Below are 20,517 nucleotides of genomic sequence, written 5' to 3'. Positions count from 1 at the left end.
GCAAAGTGAGAAGCATCTTGTAAAGAAAACAACTTCTTACCTGAGATGGGCCCATTGTTTCCCATGCAGATGTTTTGATATGAATAGTAGCTTTTGTCCATCTGTTAGTAGATGGTCCTATTATCTCATGGAGTAACTGCAAACCTTCATTTATGGCAGTTCTTCTAAAAACTGACAATTTTGTAGCATTCTGCAATTGATACCAAAACTGCATCTGTAAAAAGAGTTGTATTTTTGAAAAGTTAGAATTAATATTATACTTTTAGTAATTTTGGCCCTTAATATTATTTTATACGTTGAAAAATAAAAGGTAACTATTTAAAATGTTCTTTGACTTCTGAATTATACATTTCCTCACTGGCATCAGTACAGCAGCAAAAAAATATACAAAAAAAATAGTACAACCTTTTCCCCATGGACAGATCTGCAATTAAGAAACTACTGTACGAAAAACCACAACATCACCATCAAACCAGCAGATAGAGGTGGAGCAGTAATGGTTATGGATACAAATTATTTACAAAAAAGTAAATGCCTTGATGGGGCATGAAAAAAAATGTGAGTTTTTAGAAGCGGTTTCAATAACAAAGCTACGGATTGGCAGAGCCAGAGTGAAACCGCTTGTAAAGAAGCATTTTATATATATAACCCATCTATCCCCCCCCAATCGCAGATCGGGCCCCCTAAGGTGTTCTGGGGTCTGGATATATGTCTCTGTGTGGTGCATACCTGCTGGCAACAGGAGGGCCTGAGTCTCCCGCTATGACATGGGGGACAACAGGAACAGGTTACTGGGGTGAATGCCTTCGATCACGTTCAATGGTGCAGCGCCTCCATTTGTAGTAAGCCCCAGGGACGCGGAGTGGAATCCTTACCACAGAGTTTCCCCACAGGGATGAGAGATTCCAGTCTCACACAAGGATTATCTTTAAAACCAGCAGACTCTTTATTCTCTTGGGCAGCAGCAGCAGCTGACAGGTACAGTTGATGCACAGTCCACTAACTGTTCTCCCTTGTGATGGTCCCTGCCGCCACTCTGGACCAAAGGGCATCCAGAGTTGGGCTAGCTCTTCCCTCACCCCCTAAGCAGGGTGAGGGGTATTTGGTCCACCTATAACTCACTAGCTATATCAGCTCTACTCATGAGCTGATCACTCCTCTCCTCCCTAACACTAACTCACTCTACTGTCAGACTGACAGAACTCACAGACAGACTAAATAGGCAATTCACTGCTCTTTATGATCTCAGCAGGCCCTGCCCCTGTGTCTCTTGATTGGATACAGGGTCAGGTGACCTACCTCCACCATTCATGGCAAGTGCTTGAAGTGGGGAAAACCCATGATAACTCCTGGCAACCTGCCCTTATCAGGAATTATACCAAGAGGAGGATAGAACTATAGCCCAATTTCTTACCAGGGCTACATATATATGGTTTGGACAAGAGAAAGGGGCTTACAGAATAGCAGAGTATGTTACTATGCTTCTAAAGTGCAACCTTTAGAAATAGTTCAAATCTTTTCCCTCCAGATGTGCATGTTTAGTGGTAAAATATATTTTCAATTTGCTAGGAACCATGGCCATGTCTGAAAGTTTATCACCGCACACACCATACAACGGAAGAGGACAATCTTTATCTCCAAACCAAGAAAATCCCATACTAAAATAACTGTTCATATACTGGGGAAGAAACTTTAGAAATCTTACTTGGCTTGGTCCCACTCAAACTGGGTTTTTCATTATTACCATCACATTTTTCACTGTCACAGTAATCTTTCTTATAATTACTCTAGTGGTGTAGAGGAAGTTCCAGGGGAGCGTCGCCGTATGCCAAAAAAGAGAAAACAGTGGATAGTGTGATATTGCAAAAAACAATCGATAAAATGTGATTTTTACAAGTTCCTACTCACAAAAGTAGCAGGAACACAAGCATGTGAGTCAATGATACTCTGTGATGCAGCCCGTTCCGGAGATTTGGTATATGGATCAGCACATGGCTTTAGGAGGTTTAAACAGCGTTTGGGATACAATCTGTGGTACAGCGTGGATCGTCTCGTGTAGTGGTTCCTACAGCCGGCGTCCGCGAACGTCACTTCCGGATTGTGTCGTCACTTCTCGCCGAAACGGAGGACCATGAGAGTTCCCTTGCTTTTTTCCTCTACCAAGATGGCGACGAAAGCCCGACTCTACGCGTTTCGACGTAATGACGTCTTCTTCAGGAACTGGAACTTCATCTACACCACTTCTGCGAGACTTCTGGAACAGTCTTTTGCCGGGGTCGAGTGATAAGTTGTTTTTGCCTTTATTTCACTGTTAATATTATTCACTGTTTATTATGTTTATTTGATTTCACTGCACAATTTTTGCACAAATTTAATTATCACTGTCTGTGGTGCAGTAGAGCGCCATCTAGTGTTTTTTACATTATAATTACTCTAGCCAGTTTTTGGGCAGGCACTTGTGTAAATGTTTTTAGTCTACTTTTATACAGTTGAGCAGATCATATAAACATTACCTGGCATACAGGAGATGTAGTTAGAAATGTCCCAAAGAAAGAACTTTTCAGCAGGGATGTGGGTGTTGTTTCTTGCGTCCAAGATGTACTAAAATAGATGAAATGCCCTAAAAATAAAGTCCTAAAAGTTATTGTTATAACATACAGCAAATAAGCACAGTGAAAAGCAATGATATTTGTTCCCCATCTACAAAAGTTACAGAATCCAACTTCTAAATAATAAGCAGTGCTTAGGAGCATATTGAATTATACAGATAGTAACTGTAAGCCTCTTATGGATCAACATATGCCATATACTGTATAGCTTTAATGTCCCCATGGTAATAATCCTGACTTTGAACTTGTAAAGAATTAATATTTTTTAACACCCTAATTACATGAATGTTGTGTTAAGCAAGCAGCTAGAACACATGCTGAAACTTTGCACAGGCTATGAACTTACAAAGGGATGGAAAAGACAAAAATACATTGTAGTCCCACATGTAGTAGATAATAAAAAGCGGATTTCCTTTAAAGCTAAGGATAATGATGCATGTGAATACTTTAAGAACTGAAATGTATTATGACACAAAAAAGGGGTAAGAAGAACAACATTTTAAAAATGTGATATTCTGCGTGCCTGATTCTGGTAACTTACATATTGTTTGTAATTATAATCAGGACCAGTTTAACCATTAGGCCAACTAGGCAGCCACAAACGCTTGCAGAATTTGGGGGGCAACACATTTTTGGCTAGCTTGCCTAGTGCAGTGTAATTAGGACAGCTGTATTTTACCAACAGGGAGAGAGAAGGGCAGTTGTTAAGGGGCTGGGCAGTTTCCTCCATCCTGATTGGCTGTCTTACCCAGGAGCAGGCAATGAGGAGGAAGTGTCAGGAGCCGGAGGCTGTGGGGCCAACCAGAAGAGGCAGTTGCATGGGTAGTAGAGGAGTGTCTGTGTATTTGTTCTCTCCTGTTGTGTGTGTGTGTGTGTGTCCTGGGAGGGCAGGGGGAGGGGGTACGAGGAAGAGAGAATGAGAGGGAGGGGGAAAGAATGAGAGGGAGAGAGAATTAGAGGTGGGAAGAGAGAGATGAGGAGGGGAAAGTGTTAAAAAGGACAGGGATAGAGAAAAAAGTGGGGGGTGTACGAGGGAAAAAGGGGGAGTGTGTGAATGTTAGAAAAAATTTATTAGGTATAACATTGTAATTTTTCAGTTAGGTAGAAAAAATTATTCTGAAAGTTAATTTATGGGAGGGGGGAGGGTCGCAGAGCTGAAAGTTCGCCTAGGGCGCTGAATACCCTTGCACCGTCCCTGATTCTAAGAGCGCAGTGAAAGAGCTACTGTAAAAACTTCATCCCAAATTGACACATCTTTCATTTCTATAATAAATAACTAATTTTAAACATATTTGACTGTTGCATAATCTGTTATTATATAATAAATGAAATGGCATTATACACAGATCGTATTTCCCAAGCTTCTGTGGCTTTGGTAGTTACTATAGAAGTGGCTTAGTGAGTAAAGGCACTGAAACCCAGTGTTAGCTTCTTGTGAACTTTGGGCAAGACACTACATCTCCTTATGCTTCAGGCACCAAATAGTGGTTGTAAGCTTGAAATACATTAAAATAAAGTAGTTCTTGCTATTATTATTATTATTATTATTATTATTAGAGTAATATACTAAAAATCTTCTGGCTCCAATACTTGTGCTCTGCTTTGATAAATCTGCCTCTGATTTTTCTGGTTTAGAAGCCAGGAGACGTTGATAAATAGTAATGTAAGTTCTTTCTGCCTGTAGTCTTCTTTAATGCATTATTTATAGCTATTTGCTTTCACGTTGGTTATCCAGTCGTGGCTCACAAATGCATTCCAGTAATGCCCCTTAGGCCATAAATAAATTAAATAACGTCTCTGACAGCGACAGGAGGTCTTCCATTATATCAGAAGATTCACATTAAATACAACACTTAAAGATGTATGGGTCAGGTTTTGATGGGGATCAAAAGTTCATCCCAGTGCATTAACACTAAGAGGTTAATGTACTAACACTATAAAGATGCTTGTCTATTTTTATACTGTTTTTCAAGCTTGGCCTGATATTGATGTATATAATTTACCATCATGATGATAAGCTGACAAAAAAATTGAGATGTGTATGATACTTCTCTGGCGCGGCTCAGTGAGTAAAGACACTGACTGGCACTGAGTGTGAAGCAGAGTGACCTGGGTGAATTCCCAGTATTGGCTCCTTGTGACCTTGGGCAACTCATTTTATCTCCGAGTGCCTCAGGCACCAAAAAACATAGATTGTAAGCTCATGGGGCAGGGACTGCCTGCAAAATGTCTCTGTGAAGCGCTATGTAAAACTAGCAGCGCTATACAAGAGCAAACTATTTTTATAAGAAAATGTTGCAAGCTTCCTTCATTTTTATAATTTAGTGCATATGGTGATACCTTGTACTGAGCCAGTATAGATGGTCTAAGTTCATGTAGTTGTATTGACTCATAATAATCCTCTTCTTATAAGCATACTATTACTACTGTATATAGCTATAGAGCACCTGAAATATCAAAAGCTTATGTGTAACCATATCTAGGAAGTACTCTTATCTTGATACATTCAGCTTTATCACAGGCTGTCATATCTGATTTTTTTTTATCACAAACAAATGAGGTGCTTCATATTTTTTCTTTTCCTGGTAGTATTAGTATATTGAACCCTTAAACAAAATACATTACATTGAAAAATATATACTCTTGTTATTCCTCTGTCAACGAAACAATACACTTTAGATTGTCTATCCAGGAAATGTGTGACCATTTTATGACTGTAAATACAGGATATTAATTTCAGAAACATAATAACATGTAGAGATGTAAGTCATTGGGACACTTACCATATTTACTTTTAGTTGTGTGGTCTGTGTTAGGTAGATTGTGATCACTGGAAGTTTGTCCTTTGGTTACTTTCCAACTAAAGCCATCTGGTTTTAGTGTTAGCCAATCACAAAAGCCAGATTCAAAGTCACATCTGCTAAAATCTCCTAAATGTCAAAAAAATATTAAGACTAGTTACTGTATGAGTAACACAAAATATTACAGCAATGCATCTTCACAAATAATAAGGCTCAGGTCTACAGAGGTCTGTTATTGACTTAATGAGGCGTTAACTTCAATGCCCACTAACACAGTGTTGACAAAGAAAAATAAGGTAGAAGTGATACATTTAATAGCTAACTAGTGGTTAAAAAGAATGAAAGCTGTCAGGACCTCAAAGGTACCTTCTTCAGGTGGATTTTTGTTTACAGTCCAGACAAAGGTAACTGGGGCTCAAAGCATTGCTTAAATAACATACAATTTATATCTTTCAAAAATAAATGAATGGATGAAACGTTCCTCTGATTATGATCACATCTACGAAAATACAGTCCTGAGTAGAGAGACAGGGAGAGTTTTTTTAAATGCATATAGCACCTACATGGATAATACTGTTAGAATATGAGGTCACCAAGCGAAATTCAAAACATGCAATAATACTCCTCAACCTCTATCAATTTAATTTCCTCCCTCATACGTAATTGGTACATACATATGCTGGGTGATGTGATTTACTCACTCATTCCTTGGGATGTGCTTCCTTTTGAATTAATTCACTCTCTTGAAGCAGAAACTCGTCGGTGTGCAGCTCTGCTGGATGAATACAGGAGAAAACTGAAGAAATGCAGACGCACCACCATCCGGTCCAAATAGACCTATTGGACCGGATGGTTGTGCATTTACATATCTTCAATTTTGTCTTCGGTTTTTGTTTACAGATGTATAAATATGCATGCTATTTCATCTTCCTTTGTATAAAAAAGAAAATCAGACTGAAGAATGGACCTAACAGCTTGCACTCTTTTTCACCACTAGTTACCGTAGATATCAAAGGTATAATTTCTATCTTACTTTTCTTTATCTATTCTACAAGCTAACACAGTACCATCCTCTATTAAGGCAGTGTTACGTGCTGTTTTTGGCAGGAAAAAAGTTATTGCTTTCCGTAAAATAACTGTTTGTGCTAATGTTATGCACAATAGGCGTTTCTCCTAACAATGCACATTCACTCAGGGATTTAACCTCTAAGAGAGTCTTATTTTATTAGAGTCCCAAGTTACATCCCCAAACGCTCCTTTAAACAACACGTGTAGAGATACCTGTGAACAAAAATGAACACACCTGCAATACTGTATATACTGTAAATATACAGTGTCCAAAAATGAATATACCAAAAAAAAGATTATTATTTAGGATGGCAAAGAAATTCTAAACAAAATACCTTCCGAAGGTTTGCTAGTTTTATTTCATTCAATTAATAAACTACAATAAACTTTATTTTTAGTATATTCATTTGTTTGACATTTCATGTAATAGAAATTAATATCTATTTTCAAATTATGGATGATATCAATTCAAGTATTTTTGGTAGGAGTATAAAAAGGAGTATACAAATTATTAAATTATATGTTTATTATCCTTGAAAAGGGTCCTAAACAATACAAAGAAAATAGCTGAATTTCTCTGAATGTGTGCTTTTAATGTATTGTAAAGTATTTCATTAGTAATGTTGTCCATAATGACAATTAGCAACAGTATATAAAGCACTCCCATGCTGGATTGCTTAAGTATTAGAATAATAATAGAGGCACTGCTACTGATAGTAGAAATATACTGTATGCATGAAATATGATCTGGTAAGTGAACAACCCAATGTGAACGTCTGATCTTCTGCTCCCGTTATGTGTCTGCATGTCATTCAGCACTTACATATTACACCTTTATTTTCAATATACATAACGTTCGACTTACAAATTAGTTGGTTTAAAAAATAAAAAATTGGTTAAGATGAAAAGGGTGAAAAAAAACATTACTCCTGTAAAAATTTATCTTTACTCTCCTACGTAGATAAAAAAAAAAAATACTGAATACCGTAGTTTCACAAAATGTGTCAGACAGTATTATGCTTTTTAGTAATTTATGCAAAAAAATTGGAGAGGTATTGGGATATTTTATATGTAAAAACACATTATATTTTTAAACAGTGTTTTGAATGCTTATTGTATGCACATTAGTCATTTATAGTAATGATAGGAGATTCCTAGTGGCTATATTCGTAAACCCCACTATCTATTAATTGTATGATGATTGAATTGAGTACATTATACAGTATATTTGGTGTAAATGTCTTTATTGTCAAAACATAATTCATTATGCGTATAGTGAAATGAACAGAATAAAGATTTTGCCCAACTTTTGTCACCAGCTCCAACATTGTGACATAGAGTAAACTAATATTAGTCAACCATGAAATACAGGTTGTTCCAGTGACAAATCTGGATTGACTTACTGCAAAATGTTGGGTCTTCATCGCTTCCATCATCACAATCATGTTCAAAATCACACGCTGATCTTGGATTAATGCAATATTCATTGGCAGAATTGAGCACTTCTGTTGAGTTGCTCACAGCTGATGCAGAGTGGTTTTCACAGCCAATGAATCTGAGATTATCCAAAGCGATAAATCCTTTGCTTCTTCTTATAGTTCCTTCAAAAGCAAGCTATAGGTTGTTTCGTGAGTGTGTTAATAATAATAATTGAACAATGGGTTCAATTCTATATACTGCAAAGCATGTTGGTTGAGATCCACAAAAGGGTGATAAAATTAAGCACGCTTTAACTACCATTCATTTGAATTAATCTTAATTTGTGGTTCTGGACCCCTGTTGAGATGTTTTCGCCTGAAAATCCCCATTGACATTAATAGGGATTTTTATCCAAAAACTGTGAGAATAGCTGTTTTGGAGTGTATAGAATTTAACCCAATGTTTCTAACTACATATTATTTATTATCACTGCTAATTGAAGAAATATCATCTAAATCCAAAAGTCTGCCACTGTGAATGCAGAATGCAGTGAGTTAGTTTTGGTCTAGAGATTACCATTCAGTATATGAAAAGTAGTATCAGAGTGTAAGAAAATATATATACTGTAACAGGCTACTGCATGTCAAATATATAGACTGCTGTGATGTACCATAATATAAAATAAAATATAAAAATATGTAAATGTATCATTTCCTTGAGCTAGTATCTGATTCAATGATGAAGAAAACTGATAACCTATTCAATATTCTTACAAGGTATTTACAGCTTTACATGGCACAATTATGACGTCACGTGTACCCAACAGTGTCATCTTTCTGAGAGCTGGCAGCAAGAGATGTGCGAAACTATCCAAAATGCAGTTGCTATGTTTCCTTTCCTCCCCCACGCCATTCGCTTTGTTGCTAAATGCTTCCCCACAACTTAAATGTCTAATAATGTTGCAAAATTAGTCTTAGATTTAGCAATTTCGCCAAATCCATGTAATTATGACCGGGTGTCCCGTTTGGCTTTTACTGTTCCCGGAGTCGCTGCATTTTGCTTTTGGTTCCGCTGCTCCAGGGATAGTAAATTGGGCTACATCTGTATCTTGGCAATGTTGTGAAGGAAGAAACTATAAGATTTAGAAATAGTGTTAATATGATGGGAGAAGAAGACGGAGGAGTCGATGTAACCTCTAGGCAGAGTACTTATGAGACTGGGTGTATAGTTGACTGTAATTGAGAAGGAAAAATGGGGCATAGTTTGCAAGGGAATATGATGTGCCTGTGTTAGCCATGCTATGCTTGAGGCAATGAGGCAATCTCCAGACTGAGATTGCTGATACTGTAGGTATATTTTTTAAAGAACAGCAGGTGTAAGGTCAAGTGTAAATAAATATAGTTGTGTGTCATCAACATAAAGATGATAGCTGAATCTGAAGTAGTCAATTAGGTCATCCAGCAAGAACATAAATTCAGAAAAGAGTAGAGGTCCTAAAACCGAGCCTTGAGGTAAACCACAGAGAGATCCATAGAGGTAGAGGAGGAATCCTTTAGCACACTCTATGTGACTATATATGGTAGCGGCAGCATAACTTTTTTTGGAGAAGTTCTTAATATATGACTCCAGCTGGGAGATTCTGAAGCTACAATTTTCAGAGGGCTGTTTACTCAATGTTCATTTATGTCTGGGGAGCCTCACTAACACTCTGTACTTTGTAGCTTTAGTTAGCTGTGATGGCAGGTGGACACAGAACTTTCAAAGATTATTCTATTTGACCTGAGTTTATTACACACCTAATAGAAAAATAAGTTAAAAACATCTTAAATTATGAACAATCCTTTCCACCATTAAAAACAATGTATTAAAGCATATATGGAACGAAATTGACGCAAAACGTGAACATTTCATTTTCAAGCTCTTTGCATCAATGTATCAAGGTCTTCGCTTTTCTATTTGAAGAGTTATGGAGGAGTTACGTGGCACGCAGCTAGTTTATGTTCCACCTGAATGAGAAATGCTTCCTGCTTCCCATTTGTATACCTGTAAATCCTTTGAACTTCCTGGTAGATGAACTTCTCCTCTGACCCACTGACTTTTTGTTGATGTGTCTCTTTCAAAAAGTATTTGTTCTTTCTGTGAATTGATTCCATTAAAAACAACAAAAACACTCTTGTTGATAATGTTATATAAAAATTAAACACAAATACTTTTGTACTACCATAAAATATAAAAAACATCTGACTATGTAAATACTTAGTGTCATGTCTTACTGTTTCTTGGTGACCGAAATCAATATGAAAACAAATAAATAAAGGAATATGGGGAATCCTTATTTAAGGTAATACTGTACATTAGAATTATGCACACTTTCTAATATATAAGTTTAAAAAGAAAAGAAGGCATGAATACAGTATAGTCCTCTGTAATCCTATAAAGTCAAATATCCTTCATTTATATGGTGAAATATTGGTGAAATAGAACTGATAAATCTATAATGGCGATCCCAAGAAGGTAAATACGCTGTATAACGTTCATCACACTCAGAGGCTATTGTGTTCAAATATCTCATACCTCCTCTGGAATCCAAAATGAGCCATGTATTAGAAAAGATCTGTTATTTATGTAACTTGGGAGAACAATGTCTGACTTCAATATTTATGCACTGATGTCATACTTTAGCGACACCAACAGAAGATGCTGTCAGCTGCTAGGCAGCCACTAAGCTATTAGACGGCTTTTTTATACTCTACTCATGTTTTTCAGCTCTCTGTCCTCTTTGCTTTCATTACAGTATTAATAAGACCAGATTATTTAGGGACACATTCCCTCTGGGGAGTGACATGAGGATCGGGATTTAGATACACAGTAGTATACGTTATATGGGCACTTTCCCTGTATACTATATATATTATATATATATATATATATATATATATATATATATATATATATATATACATATATATATATACATATATATATATATATATATATATATATATATATATATGTATATGTATATGTATATATATATATTTTTTTCATGTAGAGGTATCAGTACCGTGTTAGCCGAGTTTCAATAATCAAAAAATAAATAGATGATACCATTCTGTGGCTAACGAAATGCTTTTATTTGTGCGAGCTTTCGAGATACACTGATCTCTTCTTCTGGCGATGTTACAATGAATGAAGCAAGCAAAAGCTATACTATAAACAGTGTCTATTGGAATGTTATCTGTGCTGGTCCTTCCCCCGGTGTGGATGTGTTTTATGGCTGGAGGTGTCAAAAGGTTCCTGAAAGCAAGTGATGAAAGAGTGTGTATGTGTATCAGTGTGAATAAAAATGAATGGAGAGCCCACAGTATATATATACATTGTAACATCGCCGAAAGAAGAGATCAGTGTATCTCGAAAGCTCGCACAAATAAAAGCATTTCGTTAGCCACAGAATGGTATCATCTATTTATTTTTTGATTATATATATATATATATATATAAATATATATATACATATATATATATATATATATATATATATATATATATATATATATATAAATATATATATACATATATATATATATATATGAATGAAAAAACAGAAAGAGAAAAGAGGGTCAAAAAGGAGCACTCAAAAAATATGTGGTGAAAATAGAAAAATGGATTTTATTAGTAATGCCAAGATAAAATAGCTAAAACATACCTAAACATATACCACATAATAAATAACTGCTGTAAATAATGGAACTATAATATCTAAACAAAAAAAAACTAATTGGAAAAACCATATAATAAAGGTCCCAATGAAATAAAACAAAGCTAGGGGAAAAGAAATTCCCCTAGGATTGTTGTAACGATCGACCGATCATGAGATGAATAGGGACTCAAAAAATAAATGGAAAAACCAAATAACACAGTACTAAATAAAGAATAGGATAATAAATCAAAAAAATTATCACACTATTTGCCAGAAACCTACATGCAAAGCAAATAGAAAATAACTAAATGCTGCAAAGTATAACACATGAGATAGAAAGCAAAAAGATACTAACATGGGGAAAAATTGAAAAAAAAACAGCAGTAACCCAAGTAGTTTGGATAATGAGGGTAAATGGTGTAACCAAAACCAACAAAGGTATGATAAAGGAGAACCTTAGGATGCTAAGATGTTCCGAGGAGTCCTGATGCTAATAACACACCCCAGGCATGTAGTGGGTGAGGTAGGGAGGAAGTCCAAATTGAAGCACAATGTGCAGTAAATACAGACCCCCAACGTTCCAGTCCCAAAACAGAGTAGTAACCAGCAGCAGGTGTTGAGCGCCCCAGCATCAGTCCGGATGTGTAGTTGGAGTAAACACAGGCATCACACTGTACAGGGCATGCGTGGGTCAGTGGTATGTGTGAGGCTTCTACCGGGAGCGTAGGTGGTTGAATAGTGGCACAAAAAGGATCAATCCAGATATTGAACATAGTCCATCATAGAGCAAAGTCCATAATACATCGTCAGTTGAAACAAATGCACAATCCCAGTAACCTGGTTAGAAGAGAGGGGTCCCCCAACCAGAACTCCGCTCAGAGCGGGACCCCACTTTTCTCACCACATTACTGGGACTGTGCATTTGTTTCAACTGACGATCATTGGTGATGTATTATGGATTTTGTTCTATGATGGACTATGTTCAATATCTGGATTGATTGATTGATAATTTTTGTGCCGCTATTCATCCACTGTCACCGGATTCTGGATTGTTAGCTTGTTACTTTTTTGTACTATCAGCTATCATCAGCTTTTAGTATTCTAGTATTTCTCTACTGCGTTTCCTGTGTGTGCAATTGTATGCAATTCTGTTTTGTGTTTTGCCTCTGTGCCTACCATATGTATGGTTGCTACATCTTATAGGAGTTTACTTTATATCACCTTAACTGCATGCTTAATTATTTGCCTATTTGTGCACAACTTTGATCATATTAACCTATATGGTATATCCAGTGTTCACCTGGTTGTCCCCTTTGGTGATTAGAGGAGTTTGTTTGGAGTCCCCCTCCTTTTTAATCTTTCTCACTTGTTTTTATTTAATTAATAAATTGTTCATTCATTTTGGTATACCCGTGTGCTCCTCTTTGGATATTTTTTTTGTTGTCTTTATACTATTATTTTCCTTGGAGCAACGCGGTCTATTGATACAATAGCATATATGTATATGACAGTCCTGGGTAACCTTCCTATATAGGCGTGCATGCGGTATACTGTGTGTCTGTGATATATATATATATATATATATATATATATATATATATATATATATATATATATATATATATATATACACGAGAAAAAGGGGGAAATAATCTCGCATCTACTCCTAATAAATTTACAGTCACCATAAGCCAATTTATAATAGCAAAATTGCTAAGTATGGCGGTGCTCACGGGTCAATAATAGTATTATCTTTTTTCTTTGGTCAATATATCTGATTCACTAGGCTATTCGTGGACACATCCCCTCTTGGGAGTGGCATGAATATACACTGGCGACACACTTTATTTGAGCTCGGCTAGTCCCACGAATTCGGGTATACCCGGGTGTATTGAGGTTTGTGACTGTTTTCTGCCCGAGTGTATTGGGTTATTTTCCAGGCAGGGATTGAAGCATTATATTCCCGCTGGCTGCAATACTGCACAGTATATATATATATACTGCATTACAATTCATGAATTTATGCCATCTGGTAGACACGCGAAGCATTGCAGCCTATTAAATCCTAATCATTATCATTTAACAGATCAGCCGCCCGTCAGCCAGGCATGAACCCAGGCTGGGAAGGCAAACACAACGGGGCTTGTCAGAGGTGAGGAGCGGCGCATTCCAGGTATCTGCCAGGTACATACTGGGTATTTGCTCGAATAAAGTGTGTCGGTGCAGTAGGGATTAGATACTATAGCCCAGATCCACAAAAGGGTGCTAAGGGCCTATACAGTATTTCTTTGTGTCCTGCAATTCTGTCTGTATCCCCATCATATAATAAACGTGTCATTGCAGTAGGTAATTCAGGAATACATCTCCATGGGGAGTGGCATTAAAATACAGAGTTAGACTTTATATGTCTGTACCATCCCTCTCTTCTACTGTATCTACAGATGTAGCAACACTTAAGGTTTATGGCACTGGGGCCGTCCATGGTCACGCAACCTTGATAGTCCCAAAAATGGAGTATAAATGCTGCGGGGGTCTAATCCAGAAGCATGGTTCCTTGCAGTGCAATTGCAGCAGACACTGTCTCTGGCGCAGTGGACTTTCATTTTTTTCCACCTGTGACACCATAAACAGTGAGTCTTGATACATTTGTAGATGGGATGCATTCATTATTAAGCTTTACAAATTCTCCTGCTAAAGGTTCCAGATTGGTGGCTTGACATTTGAGCAGGGATTTGTGGCTCTAGAAGAAGGAATAGAATAGAGCACCATTTGAATCAAAAGTGAAGATGTCCCATTCCACTCTTCCTTATGCTCTTCCTTATGAGTACGGCTTTCATCCTGGCAGGGATAAGTGCAACTTTAATTTACTTTATGCTGACTGGATAATGTTTTATTTTTAATTGGCAACCGAGCTATTATCCATATCTGGATAATAGTAAATGTGCCCATTACTGTACTGTATATGTTGGGGGGGGGGGCAGTGTTGGGATAGAAGGGGTAACCATTCATTCCCTTTGGGGTTATCTTTGCTCCCATTGAGGGCATAGGTAACAACATGACAATCAATGGGTGTATTGTTTAATATTGTGTTTGTATTTTGTTTTAATGTTTATTGTGGGTAGCGGGGATCGGTGAAGGTGGTGTTTGGCCCATGGTGGATATTTATGCCTGCTGGGTGGGTAACGGAAGGGTTAACCCCTTTATTATCTTAGTGGCAGTAACCGCTAAGGTAATGAAGAGATTAACTCCTCCCACAACCTTCCCGCAAAGCCTAACCACCCACCATGGGCAAAATACTAGCTTCACCCACCCCCACTACCCCCAATAAAATGGGCACTAGCATTTTTTTTTCTAAGTCCTACTTGCAAATCCCATCCTGCCACCCTTGGGATGGCAAGATGAGATCTGTGATAAGCTCGCTAGTTCAGAGCTCTGTTGATCTCATCGGAGCTACTAGAATAGGGTGATTGTTTTTGAGCTCCCGCTTGGTGTGTTTTGGCCGCGGCGCTACCACTCGGGAAGCTGCACTTCCCAAACGAGTTTGGCAGGTCATTGGAGCTTTTTGAATAGCAAACTGTCCAAATCGTTCGGGAAATGCTCAAAAACTTTGATGAGTTAGTTATCGAAGTTTCTAGAATATGCCCCAATGAGCCTGGAAACAACTGCATTTATATATACAAACATATATGTGTAGGAAGTGATGTCTAAAATGTGTACTACTCATTTATTATTGCAGCAGCAGAAGGATGATCTTGCCAGCAAGGGTACATAGTAAAGATGGCCAATAGTCTTTTAGACTTTTGGAAACCTGTAGTTGGTTTCTGGAGAAAAGCATCAATAGTTTTCAGGCTGGATGTAGGGATTGTGGTTCTCCAAATAGTAATTAAGGATGACATATAGCTGGGTAACCTTTGGCTTCACCGATGATGAATTGATGTGGCCATAACGGGCTGAACTCTGGTGATGCTTGCAAGGTCAATATTTCGCAAGGCATATGATTGGCTGAACTATTATACATGAAATACACTCATGAACCCAGATATTTATCACTGTAAGTAGTGGTGTAATTCAATTTAAAGAAAGTTTTCAGTTGTTCCTGAACTTTCATGTAAATAATTTCTTCGCACAAGCTAAAGCCCTCTAGTAATATAAATCTAAAAGTAAATTAATGCTGTTGGCAAAGAAACCACTTCATTCCGCTTTTTGTCATTTGGGATTTTATAATATTTTTGCTTCGACTGCATAAATGTCCAGCTGTGCAACATAACATACATCTCAAAATAGATCACTGTTTTTAATTAAGTCTTACCTCATTAGTGTACAGCAGCAGTCTTAAACCATTGTCTTCCTCAGTATTGTAATAAAAATGCAAATGACAGGTCTTGCTGGAGTTATGATACAAAGAGGTGTTCAGATAAGCACTTTTATGCAAGGTGTTGTTGCTGCCTTCAATAAACATAAAATGACCTGTAATGGAATAATTAATAACATTTCTTACACGGCAGAGTTTACAATTTCATATGTATACTGTAGCTAAACAAGGATATGCAATATTACTTACCAGCAAGGCCTACACAACATATGTTATTATTACCACAGTATTTAGCAAAAGCTTGGCCCCCTGCAGACGCACTTACCAGAACTCCCTCCTACTGTCTCTGTACGTTCTCCCTACCTACCAATTAGACTGTAAGCTCCTTGGGGCAGGGACTCCTCTTCCTTAATGTTACTTTTCTGTCTAAAGCACTTATTCCCATGATCTGTTATTTATATTATCTGTTATTTATTTGATTACCATGTGTATTACTACTGTGAAGCGCTATGTACAGTACATTAATGGCGCTATATAAATAAAGACATACAATACAATACAATACAATACATTGTTGATCATGTTATCTTGTTATCGTGTTAAACAAACTTCAATGCTCTGGAATAGGGGAACATGCTTTAAATTGGTATCATTCCTACCTATCGGGTAGATCCCAATTTGTGTCTCTCGGGCTCTAACTCCAACCCAATAGATATCACCTGTGGAGTCCTGCAAGGCTCTATTCTGTGGCCCCTACTCTTTCAGTCTTGATTAATGATCTATCTACAGTTTGTAAGGGAGCTTCATTGCACTATTATGCGGATAACACAATCTTGCATGCACACAGCCTTAGCCTCTCTGACGTACTCTCTCTCACACTTCAAACTCATTTTTCAAGACTTGAAAATTGGATTTCCCAAAACAAACTGTTTTTAAACAGAGACAAAACTATAACTATGGAATTTGGGACTAAGGCTACATTTCTAAAGTTACCAACAAAAGAGCTACATATCAGAACCTACTCTAACACCATTCTAGCCCTCTCACTACTTTTATGTATCTGGGAATTTGGTTTCACTTCCATTTAACATTTGGGTTGTGTGTTGATACTCTGACATCCAAAATCTATGCCAAACTAGGTATGCTTTATATGGTAGGAACAAATTCTCCCTAAACCCGCTGGCTAGAAAGCGTATCACACAGCAGATGCTAATGCTAATTATACAGTAGACTATGGGGACATCGTTTATAGTGCAGCATCCCAAATCCACCTTAGCAAACTAGACACCTTCTATAACCTCTTCAACTCAATATGCTGCTTTCTACTACAATGTAATTACAACACACATCACTGCTAAATGCTCTAAAAACTAGATTGGCTATCCCTTGATTCCAGACGCAAAGTAAATTTTTCCTGTCTTGCCTTCTAATACTTTCTGGGCATGCTACCCGGCTATCTGAACAAACTTATTACCTTAGATCTGACTCAAAAAAACTGTCCACGTCCTCAAGATTTAACAAAGAATCTGGTCGCTCCTCCTCTTACAGTGCACATCATAACGGTAACAACCTAATGTATCAGAGACTCTCAAAACCGCCTACTGTATAAGTAATTTTAAGATTTCAACTCTCTTACATTTTAAGCTTGTCTGTAACTGTTACATATGCTCATAATCATATGTTATCTCCAACTGGAGAGGGAGTGGCTCAGTGAGTAAAAGACACTGACTGGCACTGAGAGTTTGAAACAGGGGAGCCTGGTTCAATTCCCGGTGTCAGCTCCTTGTGACCTTGGGTAAGTCACTTTATCTCCCTGTGCCTCAGGCAGCAAAAAACATAGATTGTGAGCTCCACGGGGCAGGGACCTGTGCCTGCAAAATGTCTCTGTAAAGCACTACATATAACTAGCAGCGCTATACAAAAACATGCTATTATTATTATTATTAACTGTCCTGAAATGTACAACCTCTGTATATTTAATGTAACCATATAATGTCATCATGTCTATGCCCAGGACATACTCGAAAACGAGGTCACCTTCGATGTATTATTTCCTGGTAAAACACTTTTATAAATAAAATAAATAAACACTTCTTCTTGTTAAAGTATATCAACATATAATGTGCCACTGTCCTAATATTGAATGTGCAGGAGTATCAAATACATTGTATTGAGATGTTTATCGTTTGTGGTTCTTGTTAGATCTTATCTTTGTCTTTACTGTGTATTATATTACTGATGATTATGTATTTTTACAGCTTGAATAAGGTCACAAAAAGGTTTGCTTTGATACATATAATTTTTATAAATGTTCTGCTTGTTTCTGATGTCTTTGCAAGACATACTGTACTACTTGTCCCTAATGTTGAAATATTTAACACTTTAACGTGCTACTGGAAATCACAATTGTATGTTAGCCTAAACCTTAATAGACAAAATGGGGAGTATTGAAGTAAAATATGCTTTAGTCATTGTAGTTCTTCTTCCATTGTATAGTACTATTTAAGCAGTCACCATCCTTCTACCGTAATTAGTAAACACGTGCTAAACCAGTGTGTGAAATCAAAACTTATTAGAACCCTACTGTACATTCCTAAACCAAAGAACAAAATCATTAAGATTTTTGGAACTAAAATAATTTTTTTTATCATTTTAAGTTTTACAGTTATACTATTTCAGTTTTGTAATTGTTTTTCTGATTTAAGACTTATTCCGACTTTTTATGCTTTAGTATGATATTTTAGCATTTCCCTTCTTATTAGAATTTTTTTCCATAATTTGGTAAAAATCCTAAAAAAACAACAAATTGAGTTTTGGCAAAACCAGAACACAAAAATGTTAAAAGAAAAAAACACGTCCAAATTTTCGCATAGCAAATCTTGTTTCCAAACGTTCAAAAAAGTTTGAAAATGGGCTAAATGTTTGCTCAAACATTTTAGCTGAAAATGTGTATCCACAAGAAGAGATACATGTGACACAACTAATATACTTGGTAAATATGCTCATTTAAAATTGTTTGCATATACTGTATTTTGCACAATTAAATTAGCTTATTTCCCAGGTACCTATCCAGGTGAAAAGTTTGCACACATCTATTTGGAACCAAAAAGTGAACGTGCCCAACTTTAGTAATAGCGCCATTTAATGTGGCCTCCTATTGGACAAGCTTCCATAATTATCCTGCAAGGTAAACCATAGATTTTCAAATGACTAGAGTGAATAGTTTATCACAAAGGGTGAAGCGTATTATTAGTATTACCATTTCTACCATTTACCAGTCCCTCTTGCCTTATTGTATTTCTCCCTAAATGATCAAGCACGTGAATATAATTCCTGTATCTGCATACAGAAATCTCTGACCTATTAGGGAAAGGAAGCATGATCTTTGGCCGGAGTGGCCATGGAGATGAGGTGGATGAGAAGGATGAGGAAGGGAGAGGTATTTAAAGGGCTGTTGCCTTGTGACCTCTCTCATCCTCTGGTCACCTCCCCAAAAGGTTGCTGCTCAACCACCCATTTTTGGGGCTCAGGTTTATGTGTAATGTTATGCATATGATTATTGTTATGATTGTATTGTAACGTGTTATAGTTTTACAAAAACAGAAAATGAACAAAGGAAAGGATAAAGAAGAGGATATGGTAAAGGTGTTGGTGTGGTATTACGTTTGTCAAATCCGGAGAGATGTGGACTGGTCAGTTTTGCCCAGGTGCTAAATTTGGTGGAATGGGAGGGGTCCAACAGGATTGTATTGTATTGTATTGTATGTCTTTATTTATATAGCGCCATTAATGTACATAGTGCGTGTATTGTATGTCTTTATTTATATAGCGCCATTAATGTACAGGATGCATTCTTGTGTTAGGGCCAGGTGCGGTGGGCCTTAACTCCTAAGAGGGAGCCCTTGGTGGTATGAACCATGAGTGCTCACTGGGTCATGTAGCACCGGTGAGCATACTCATGTTGATTAGTTAAGGGCTACTTCCTGACCAGGTCCAGGAGTTTGCAGTTTATATTTAATAGAAGTGCAAAACGTGATATATCAAAAGTGGCGCTCTATTATAAGCTTTAAACACGTGTTAATCCAATATTAACATATAAACCTTAAATTGAATAAATATAAGTGATACAAACAAATCCTTGAATGCTGCTGTGACCCAGTGCAGGACTGCTCTCTCAATCCCAGGTGAATATGGCGACGTGGTGATCAAAGGGAAGCGCAAACATGTGGAGATATAAAAAATAAAACTGATGGTGCAGTATTGTGACAAATAAATGCGTATTCTTCTTTAAGTCTGCTGTTATTTATACTCACAAGTGTGAGGATGATGCTGTGTACATAAAGGTATCTTTGGGTATATGTCTGCAGTGATGATAAACTGGCTGGAACCTCGGTGTGGGAATGTATTCCTTAAATAGTTAAACACAGAAAAGCCAACATAGCGCGATCTGTTTAAAAACTGTATTTAAGTGGTTAAAAATATAACAATACACTCACATGATGTATGCTATTTAAAAGCATTTAGATACGCAATGCATCTCGCCTCCGGTGTCTTAGTGCAGTTTTTCCTTCCCTCTTCTCGGCGTGCGTCTCACTCCTGCGTTCCAGC

General features: G+C 37.1%; 1 protein-coding gene across 1 annotated transcript in view; it reads right to left on the bottom strand.

Annotated features, from left to right (window-relative positions):
- MALRD1 (MAM and LDL receptor class A domain containing 1) overlaps positions 1–20,517 on the bottom strand; it is a 662,703-nt gene that overhangs the window by 470,051 nt on the left and 172,135 nt on the right. Inside the window, exons 7-12 of the mRNA XM_075588643.1 lie at positions 15,907–16,064; positions 9,941–10,033; positions 7,882–8,092; positions 5,393–5,539; positions 2,514–2,620; positions 41–214 (exon numbers count right to left, since the gene is read on the bottom strand). Of these exons, the coding sequence (XP_075444758.1) occupies positions 41–214; positions 2,514–2,620; positions 5,393–5,539; positions 7,882–8,092; positions 9,941–10,033; positions 15,907–16,064 (890 nt within the window). The remainder of the gene's footprint in view (positions 1–40; positions 215–2,513; positions 2,621–5,392; positions 5,540–7,881; positions 8,093–9,940; positions 10,034–15,906; positions 16,065–20,517) is intronic.

The sequence above is a fragment of the Ascaphus truei genome, chromosome 2 (assembly GCF_040206685.1).
Source record: "Ascaphus truei isolate aAscTru1 chromosome 2, aAscTru1.hap1, whole genome shotgun sequence".
In the NCBI taxonomy this organism is placed as follows: Eukaryota; Metazoa; Chordata; class Amphibia; order Anura; family Ascaphidae; genus Ascaphus; species Ascaphus truei.
The sequence above is the reverse complement of the archived record's forward strand: the minus strand, read 5'-3'. Positions and strand labels throughout refer to the sequence as shown.